Consider the following 10,638-nt stretch of genomic DNA (forward strand, 5'->3'; position numbering starts at 1 on the left):
GCTTCCCTATAGGCCTACCTTAAATGTTTAAATTAAAGCGACCCAGTGCTTAAAATACATGGAAACTAAATTACAGATACAAGCTTTACTATAGACCTGCAGGTAGCACGTCATCCATTGACCTCAACCAAAAACATTAACATCGCAATTTCAGAAAAAATCATCACAATGACAAGAAATATGAACTTGTTTGCTTTGAGATGACTAAATTTCTCACTGAGGTTCAGTCACACATGATTTATTTGGATCTACAGGGAGTTCATCCTGTATTAACTTTTGAACGAAGCTCCAACAGCACCTAGGCCTTTGGGTGTATGGCAAGATACGTCGAAATTTTAGAAAAAAAAATTCATAATAGCAAGAATTATAACGCTTTGGGATGAGCTAAACCAGAGTTTCTCAACAAAATTCTTCAAAATCGGATGTAAGCTAACCTTGGACGACATAGGTGCATTCCTGATTACCTTTTATAATTTATATAATGCTGTAGGATGGTGGAAAATCATGAAAAACTAAGGTTAATTGTAAGCATGGTAGGGCAATAGTGGACTAGAGTGTCTTAATGTTTCAAAAAAAATCAATGAACATGTTTGAAGTTTTCACCATGAAGAGGTCACATGTACGTCAGACAAAATTTTTATTCTAACTTTTATCAAACAAAATTTTTAGTTCCACCCAAAGTATGCTGCAATTGCAACACTAAGACATTTTTTAAGAAAGCAGAAACCGAACTTTTTTACAACGCACCATCTAGGCCAGGAAAGAAACACGACAAACCGCAAGATTTAAATGTTAGGTTCTGGAAACGGCAAACTTCTAGGAAACGATCTGACAAAAACAACATCAGACGACGAAGAATAATAGAACTTGGTTCACCACTCAGCATACGCTTAACCGAGTTTCAACGTCAAAAGTGAAAAACTTCAAATCAAACAAAAGTTTGGAGAAAAATGAACGTTGATTGCACGGTTAATGACAAGCTAATAACGAAAGGTTTTAACTAGGAAGAATGCTTAGACTGCTTCCAAGTTTTTAAATCCATCCCATCTACTTTGATCCATGGTGCTTGGTGCTGAGCCGGTTGTTCAAACCTTTAAATATAAAATTAAAACGTAAAAGTTTTGGTAGTCAGCTTCATAAGAAAATTATGTTAAATGGTTTCCTACAATTTTTTTCACTAAAACATTACGTAGGTTAAACATTTCACATATATTTATGACACAATCGCATTGACGTGTGCTTAACGCTTTATAACGAAGTACGATGTTTAGGTGGAAATAATTTGATTTGTTTTATTAAGTTGTGATTGTCACATACTGTACATGCGCTGTGTTAGAATACACGTTGTTTTAATTGTAGTACTGCAGAAAAATAAAGGTGTACTGTATACTCGACACTAAATGAACATGGATCGATCATGACATGCCTTCAACCGAACTATATTACTGCGGCATTACTCCAGCGATCGCGGTAGAAACATCGAAGTATTTTACGCAGACAAACGTCATTCATAGCTCTGCTTTAAACCAATGACAACAACAAGAAGACTGCGCCATGCATGAGTTTATGAGACTCACCATTCGTGCAATGTGGTTTCCAACTTCTTTTCTTCCTCCTGGAGTACTCTTCCCCACTTCTTACATTCGTTTACGTACTCAAACATCTTTTCTTCATGTTTGCTTGTGCTTACTCTTTCATCAGTATCTGCACGAACAATGCAATGACAAAAATTCGCTATAGTCCCAATAAAACAATCAGACCACATTATTTGAGTAGAACGATGTATTGTGTGAGCTCAACCCGAAATCACACCGTTGAAGCAAGTTAAATTAATGCACCGGTACTGTGTTATGATTAAAACATGGCAAATTAAAGGTTAGCATCTTTCACATCAACAAATTTAGATTTATTTAGATTTTAAAGTTTAAATTATTGTGTTATCAAATTTATTAAGTAAGGTTAAAAGACTGTGCAAAATAACTTCAGAAATTTGATTTTTTTCCCAGGAAAATAGTGACAACCTAACAATACAAGTGCATTTTGTCTTAGTGTCACCTTTTATCTGCTTCATAACCTTGGAACTTGTCTCAGCCACATTATCCAGTGAGGGTTGAAAGCCAGCATGGAAATCGACAGCATTCTTGTTTCTGTAAACTTCACCAAGCAAGGATGACGGCGTCTGGATTTTTAAATGATAGAGTTGTCTTAAACAGAAAAATAACCTTGGAAGGGAACAAAACATCGGACTTCAGGAGCTGCAATATTGCTTGCGAACTTAGTACTTTGAAATCAAAAGAAGTAACCAGTACAGATGTGATTTTTGGAATACTACCCTCCACTGCTTTTTGTCTTAGTTCCTACAAAGCTGTGAACACAAGAAGCAGTGGATAAAGAAACCTTAAGAGATTTGTTTGCTTTGCAAAAAAAATTAATACAGACTGAAAACCAATCGAAATAAGTAACATACATAAACTATTCACTATCGGTGAAAATCTGATCCATTTTACACTGCCGTTGGTTGACTGTTATTTGGATAACTTCCCAAATCCAAGAATATAAAAAATTTTTTACTAATAATAATAAGCAATTATTAGGCTACAGTTAAACACAAATATTGTATCGCATGTTCACAGCACACAAATGCAATTGATTTTCAAAAATGTACCAAAGGGAAGAATAACTTTGTTTTGTTAAAAAAAGGCAAGCAGGCATTTTGCTTTTATCGGGAAGTGGAAGCACAAGAGATGCTGTTTTTTATAGATGAATGGGAGCAATGTTCTTTGTAAAAAGCGGCTGCCCAGCTCTGAACTTACTACACGATTTTAAAATCAAAGAGTCAAATTTGATGAAGAGATTGAGACTATTTGGCTTTGCCGCTTGAAATTTGTCTGGATTAGAAGGAAAATTCAAAATGCAATACATAGAAACTTTGTAATCTTTTCGATGTCAGTTGTAGTGCTGAAAACTCATTCTTCAATTACTCATCCAACATTGGGATGTTGTTTGTTCAAATGAGTAGAGTCAAGTTCAGCGCACAAGATATTGACATTAGCTACCACATGATACATTGAAATCAGCATAATACCAACATCAAAGTTTTACCAACAGTCCATCTGGTTTTAAGCCTCAGCATATGGCAGACTTAAGCCAGTACAGTATAATACAAAAAAAGTTTAAGTAGTGAATAAATGCTCACCATAACGCTGTGAATACCAAGATCGGAAGTAAGTTCTTGGTACGCAAAACCACCAGATTCGTAGTTCACTTTTAACGGACGATGAATACTTAGGTCATTTACTGGATGTGATTTTCTGTTAAAATACAATCAACTTAATACATGGCAAGTAAACATATAATAGTTCACATAATAATCAGGAACAAACAGTTACCAGTAACTATAACAAGATAGACATTTAAGCACGAGATGAAAATAAAAATGAAAGTAATTGAAAAACATGCTACAAATCTCCAATTGCCTTGAACGCAATGAAATAAATGTTTTATTCAAAAGTCATTAATCTTGCAAACATTTGCTGCAATAATGGTGCTTTCCAGTGGTTCCCAAACAATTTTGTTTTGTAAACACCTTTTTCAGTAAAAAACCCCACGACACCCTCAGTAGCTCAGTAATTTTTGTTTTTGCATTGTTTATAAATGAGCAGGTTACAGTTAATGGGAAAAGGGTCTACGTGGAGGATTTTAAAACAAAACAAAATTGTTTGTGATTAAAACATTATACTGCAAAAGTTTTGTTTTGTATAAAACAGAAGAAAGCCGCAGAAGCTTACTCTGGTGCATACTGTAAGTAAACTTACAACTCCTACCCATCAATATCAACAGTGACTAATTGCAAGACATCAGCAGTATCCACAGCAGTTTGTTCTTCCTTTAACGTAGTTTGTAAATCAACACAATACTTCCCGAATTGTGGTTGTAAGGTGCTCAGCTTAGTCTTGGCTGATGCAAGGCTTTCTGTTCTATGGTTTAAGATGTTTTCTCGGAACTGAGAATTTTGTTTTGTAGTTTGTTGAAGGATGGAATCGTAGTTTTTCTAAAAATTAACAAAACTCAATACCTACAAATTTTCTTCTTAATGGATTGGAATTTAACATGCATACAGTAGAACCCATACATGCAGTAGAAGGCTAAAAGCTAAGTGCAGTAGCCAAATATGCTTTATAAAAAGTAAAATACTTGCATTCAATTTGTTAATTTGATAAAATGTAAAACTGAAACATAACAAATATTATAAAAATCATAAGTTACTTTACTTAGAAACAGGGCTGGGGAGCCGGAGCCTGGAGCCAAGCATTTTCTCCGAAGCCGGAGCCTTTTTAAACATTTCTTGTGGAGCCGGAGCTGGAGCTACAAAATATTTATCAGCTCCAGCTCCAGTATTGAATATAACAAACTTTAATAATTTGTCTTAGTTGCTATTTTTAAAACCTATAGTGACTGAGTTAATCCTGTACTTGATACATAAAGATTCAAAAACAGACACGGAAAGATTACGTTTATAATAATGGAGCCGGAGCCGGAGCCGCTGTTTAAAAGTTTATAGCTCCGGAGCTGGAGCTAGTGGATGAATGCTTGATAGCTCCGGAGCTGGAGCCGGAGCCTATGCTTTTTTGCAGTGGCTCCCCAGCCCTGCTTAGAAACACAATAATCTACACATGTTGACACAGTGCTATGACACTGTAACAATGGCATGTCAAAATCAAAGCCCATTTGGACCTCAAGTGCGGCTCGCATATTTCTATATTATTATCAAAAACTAGATTCAACACTATTCCAAAAGTTGCTGACACATAGTGCTGCATGCTTTGAGTCACTCCTTTGGATGTGGTTTATGAACGTCAATTAATTGTTTAAAACAAAGCCACCATCATAACAGAATTATTAAAAAGTTAAAATTAATTTTGGTTCTCCAATAAAACAACATAATTAAGAAGCATTTTTAATATCTAATATACATATATATAAGTAAGGTGGACCCTTGTGAAGTCATGTATAGAAAATGCCGACTATAAATGCTGAGAAACTTTACAGGCCTACTATTACGCTAGAATAGATTTTCTGGCACCAATTTTTGACTTCGCCCAATGACAGAAGAGCTATTACAAAACATGTGAGGTAACACAACCAACCATGCTGATTACCAATTCTTTTTCAAAGTTGTTCACTTCTTGCTGCTGCCGTCGAAGCTGGTTTTGAACTTCCAAGTCACGTTGAATATCACCAAGAAGCAGCTCTATTGAATTTTCGAGAGATTTAAGATAAGCCTCGCTGCCTTTCACTTCAATCTCTTCTTGCAAGATATGTCTGTATAACATTGGATTTGCTGATTATATGTAGGGAATAACCTAGTTCGCATAAAATGTTATTTCATAATGTAATTTATTAAATATATGTATAGAAGCTTACACAATATTGTAACAATTCTCAGAATAAAACACTTCTCTGACATTTAAATAGACAAATAGACAGTAAAAGACTTCGTCATTAATTAAGAGCACAAGTTTATTTACTTGGTGATTTCATAGTCTGGTTCTTGCGATATTCGAGACATCATTGCATTAACAGATTGAAGCAATAGCTGTGTTTTACGTTCACAATCCACGGCACTTAGCATTTCTTTCATGCTTTCCTCATCACTGTTCTGTTTATAACAAGTTTTCCATTAGTATATACATGAGTGTGCAATATGCTTTTAAATGGAAATATCATAAATGTAATTTGCCATGTTTAATACTGTATAATGTTTAAAGACACACAATTTTCTATAACTTTGCTTGCATGGAAAAACTTCTGTTTTTGGAAAGTAACTTTGACAGCAATGACTTCATCATGTTATTATATTATAAGTGTGGCCTAAATGATGAGGATAATATTGCTGGTAACTTACATTTTTAACTTATAGTTAACTTATATATCATACAAATACTACCTATTCTTTCAGAATAATGAAAGTGAAAACATGTACACTTTGAGACTTCAAAACAAAAAGTAAAAACTAAAAAGCACAATTATACAGTTATCATGGCATTGTACATTACTTGTATCATAACTTCAATGCTCTTGCGTGAGTCGTGCCCCTTTTCATCAACGTCTTCTTCTTCATGACCAGCCAGTTTGTTGGCACATTCAATCACCTAGCGACATGATAATTCAATTCAAACTTGTATTGCAATTTTAAAACAGTTTACTATATATAGAAGCTTGGATATTTATGACAATATACAGTATTGTATGGTACTATGACACTTTATCGAAAGACACTTTATCGAACGACACTTTATCGAACGACAGTTAATCGAACCGACAGATGATCGAACGACACTTTATCGAACAACAGTTAATCGAACCGACAGTTGATCGAACGACACTTTATCGAACCGACAGTTGATCGAACGACAAACTTTGACAAAAGCTTCAAACAAGATTTTTGCGTGTTCTCAAACATTGTGATGTGCGGTCTTTGTAATGGTGTACATTAATGAATTGTGATGTATATATCATAAAATTGACGATTTATATTTTATATTTGTATCATAAAGTTGACGATTTCGCATGGCGGCCGGCCCGCCGCGAGTTTACTAAAAAACTAGGTGCGGCCGACCCCGCAGACACATTTGCAATCGTTAATTACTAGAAAACTATGCGTCGTAGACTGATGAGATTTTTACAGGTTAGTAGAAACATCATCTGGCTTCCTGTATACATCATAATTGTAAAACTAAAGAAAGTGAATTTAGTGTAATTAGGTATTTCTAAAAGTGACACATTTTTAGAAATTCTTCTTGTTACGCCGCACCCCCACTGTGAGAAGAGAACGAAAGAGAATAGTTAGTCAAGTTATTGGTGCATAAATGAGTAATACGCTTCAATGCGGAGAGAGAGCAAAATTATATAAATATCACAATATCTCAAAAATTACAAAATCCAACTTTATCAAACAAACATGGACAGATAGCTGAACATTTTTTATGAAAAGTCACCAAATTTTAATTTTCTACAGCAAACAATGCAACTGTACGCCACGTTTTGCTATGACTGTGTTCGGGAGAAGCAACAGTCGATTCGATCAACTGTCGGTTCGATAAAGTGTCGTTCAATCAACTGTCGGTTCGATCATCTGTCGTTTCCATCAGCTGTCGTTCGATTAAGTGTCGTTCGATAAAGTGTCGTTCGATAAAGTGTCGTTCGATAAAGTGTCGTTCGATAAAGTGTCTTTCGATTAAGTGTCGCGTCACGGTATTGTATAGTATCATAAGGCTTGGTATTGAACACATAGTGATGCCTCGAAGCTTGAACGTCGCTAAAGTTGGAAATTCAAAAACGTTTTTTGAGAAATTTTATCCCAGAAACCAAAGATTCTGAAGAACTTGAAAGCAATCAACAATTACAGGCAACATTCTTAATGATTTTCTTTATGTATTACTAGGTGGCTAAATTAATTTGCATGAGTAACATAATACCTTTTCTTTGTCGTGCTTTGTTATTGAAACAAGAGCGTCAACAATCATATTTGAAGAAAACTTCTTTGCAATACTAAAAGCTTTCTTCCAGATCGGGCTAGAATATTGCTTTGTATTATTTAAAAGCCTACTTTCGTACAGTTCAGACAATAGCAGCAAAAGTTCTCTAATTTCAGCATAACAAGACAGCATTTCTGGGTTGTTGCCATTTACATTTTCTTTCTGCGCATCACAGAATTCACCCACAATGTTCTTGCATGGTTTCAGGGTGTCCCGTTTGTTTGGAACTATTTTACATTGAGCTTCGTGTAGCACAGATTTAAGGTGATTGCCGATAATATCCTGCTGTAGTTTAGAAACTTTAATGTCAGCAAAGTAGCAATTTTTTCTTGTTTGCTTTAGTTTTTCTTCTAATCTTCGAATTTCCGTATCAACTTCATGCAACTCTTGATTAACTTCTGTACATGACGTCTCCAGCTCATCACACTCAACCTTCAAGTTTTGCAAATGCAAGTTTCCAATTACTTTTAAAGCCAAGTTTTCGTCTTTCACGTTATGTATCAAGTACTTCCAAAGATTTCGTAATTCTTTCGATTGAAACAGTTGATTGAAGTCTTTATGAAGAAGACACTTTTCGATTGACTCTATGCCTAGTTCTTGGCACCATTTTATGAACTTTGGTGAGATATCTTTCATTTCATCCATTTTTATAAACTTTAAGTCCAGCTTTGACAAACGTCGACCTTGTTCAAACTGCAAACTTGTTCATAGGCCTACACTAATTCAGTGAATTCTGTAATGACAAAATGTTTTAAAACTTAAATAAAAATATTAAATTTAATAATGTTGCGCAGCTCAATTAAATTACCCTTCACACATGAGATGACAAAAAGCAGTTTTGACAAGCATATAATTATAGGTTGGTGACGTTATGTACAACACATCCAGATCCAGGGGCTTATGGTTTGTCATCACTATTCAAAACGAGAATTGCTAATTGGTGGTAAAGCGTGTATATAATGAATAAAAAATGTGTACCCTGTGTCCATGACTCTGTGTATGTAAACATCTTAAAATATTTGTTTACCCATTATATCACCAGGTACTGCAGGTATCGTTGCCTTACTTGCCCATTTTGTACGCTCGCTGGCCAATATGCTTACTAGCAATGTTCCCTCTAAGCTGCGCGCGTGCGCAAATGCGCACTGCTGACACAGTCTCCGCGCACAGAAGATCTGTGCTGCGCACAAGAAAATAAGCCAACCTGAATTAAAAATAGAATAAACGCATAATAATGGGCACAGTGCGCACGTGGCACGTCTGATGTTGCTCACAGTGGTCCAAGGGACCGCTCAGGGAGTTAGTGTGTTTGCTCAGACTCGTGAAAAATTAGAGGGAACATTGCTTACTAGGCTATACACTAAATAACCTAGGCCTCGGTTACATGTTCAATAATATGAATACACAGCCATAAAACTGTGGGGACAAAAAAAACGTTTATAAAAAGAAAGAAATCAAATTAAACCAGGGTTCAAGGGAAGAGAAATCACTGCGAAGTTCAAGTTGTTCCAGAGACTTTCCTTAGTCCAAGGACAAAGATTGTAAATATCAAACCAAAATGAAAGGATATTGCCGTGAAAGGAAATTAAATGTGACTGCCGTATCTCAATTATCAATCACACGAGGTTAACCTATAATTAAGTCTGTAAGTAATAACGGTCTACTGGACTGCTGGATGATTCTAACTAATGACTAGGCCAGGCTACAGTTTATAACTTTGACAGTTGACACCATGGTGGAAAGTGGATGCCATCATTCATGGTCTTACCAGAACGATTGTATGCTGTTGAAGATTGAGAAAAAGAGGGACGCCACGGAATTGTGCTGCCTGTTTAGGATAGTCGGTAATTGTTAGTAACTGATTACAATCATGCAAAGTTAGGGCTCCAGTCAGCAATAGTGGACGCCAAAATTTGGGTCTTCGCACGCAAGATTATTCGTCGAAAACAGCCGTAGCCTAATTCCTATTTTCCCGATGGGTTTGACAGCAAACCAATCAAAAAATAACAAACTCTGATCTGCTACCCTGCCAAACCATATGGAAAAGCCCTTTGTGTGGCAGTGTGTCTGTGTTACTTTCTTGGCAAAGGCAAATTGTCTCAACAAGCCAACGGACAAGGTAGTACTAGTACCGGAGTTGTGGGCTCTGGCCTATACCTAAACTGCAATACAAAGCTCCCGCTTTGGGTGAATTTATTATTAACTGGTACGCTAGGTATAAAGCATTAATGGTACGATAGGGATGGTAGTCAAGGCTAAGCATTGTACTCACGGTATTTCAATCGAATCAATGCATTTGCACCTTGCGCCCACACAGGATTGTAGCACGAAACTGCAACTGCACGGTATTGCACTCACACAAGAATCGAAAATAGTCCTAGGAGGTTACTTTTACTGGCAATTGCCGATTCTAGCAACCAGTTATAAACTTTGATAAATAAACCCATGTGCTTAAATTTGTTGTTGTGTCAGTTAATAGCGTCATGACACGTTTTTCGTGTTAACGATGGATAGCTCTTTAGCGGTTTCTGTTAAGCAATTTGTTTACTGCCTTGTCGTCATGGAAAATTGCATGCAAAATCTTTGTAGAAAACAGCCATGAAGACGATGCATCGAATTTTTGTAGAAATGTAGTACAGCCTTGTGGGTATGTGAGTCGTAGTATACTGGAATGGTATATAGTGGTAGTAGTGTAGTGTATGATACGGTCTGAAATCGGCATGATTTTTTACTACGCACTAAGGATGTGCCGCAAGGAAGATTATTCGGGTTCGTGCGAACCCATATATCATGAAGGTCGACACGAACGAATCCCGAATCTATTCGTATTAGAACTAAACAATAAAATTTCCTCCAAAAGTTGTCAAGTCTTGCTTATAAAATGACGTAATCCATAAACAAATCGCTTTCTTTCGAAAAATAGTGTTGAAAAAACGATAAAAAAAAGCAAAATCGTTAGGAAAACGACTTACATTGTAAGTACTGCTGAGAGCTGACTCTAATTTAGCATTGTCGGAAAACTAGATCATCATTTTTTACGAATGTCAGTAAATTTAGAAGTAATATCTAATATTGTATTCGGGTTCACCATTGTTGGTAT

At 35.9% G+C, this 10,638-nt stretch overlaps 1 protein-coding gene across 1 annotated transcript; it reads right to left on the minus strand.

Moving 5' to 3' along the window:
• Positions 1-620: 620 nt before the first annotated feature.
• LOC143471020 (uncharacterized) lies at positions 621-8,267 on the minus strand. The gene is made up of 9 exons (XM_076969343.1): positions 7,479-8,267; positions 6,057-6,152; positions 5,529-5,659; positions 5,160-5,322; positions 3,825-4,051; positions 3,197-3,311; positions 2,056-2,179; positions 1,578-1,704; positions 621-1,091 (listed from the first exon to the last, which is right to left on the minus strand). Exons 1-9 carry the CDS (start codon positions 8,181-8,183, stop codon positions 1,001-1,003), a joined length of 1,779 nt encoding a protein of 592 aa, XP_076825458.1. The 5' UTR covers positions 8,184-8,267; the 3' UTR covers positions 621-1,000.
• Positions 8,268-10,638: the final 2,371 nt, after the last annotated feature.

The sequence above is a fragment of the Clavelina lepadiformis genome, chromosome 9, assembly GCF_947623445.1.
Source record: "Clavelina lepadiformis chromosome 9, kaClaLepa1.1, whole genome shotgun sequence".
In the NCBI taxonomy this organism is placed as follows: domain Eukaryota; kingdom Metazoa; phylum Chordata; class Ascidiacea; order Aplousobranchia; family Clavelinidae; genus Clavelina; species Clavelina lepadiformis.

Bases quoted from the DNA above. Each gene is read 5' to 3' on its own strand.
- LOC143471020 (XM_076969343.1), bottom strand. From the start codon at position 8,183: ATGGATGAAATGAAAGATATCTCACCAAAGTTCATAAAATGGTGCCAA. The intron at 6,153-7,478 runs GTATTATGTTAC...TCATGTCGCTAG, and splicing joins CAAAGCACGACAAAGAAAAG to GTGATTGAATGTGCCAACAA. The intron at 5,660-6,056 runs GTAATGTACAAT...TGTTATAAACAG, and splicing joins GCATTGAAGTTATGATACAA to AACAGTGATGAGGAAAGCAT.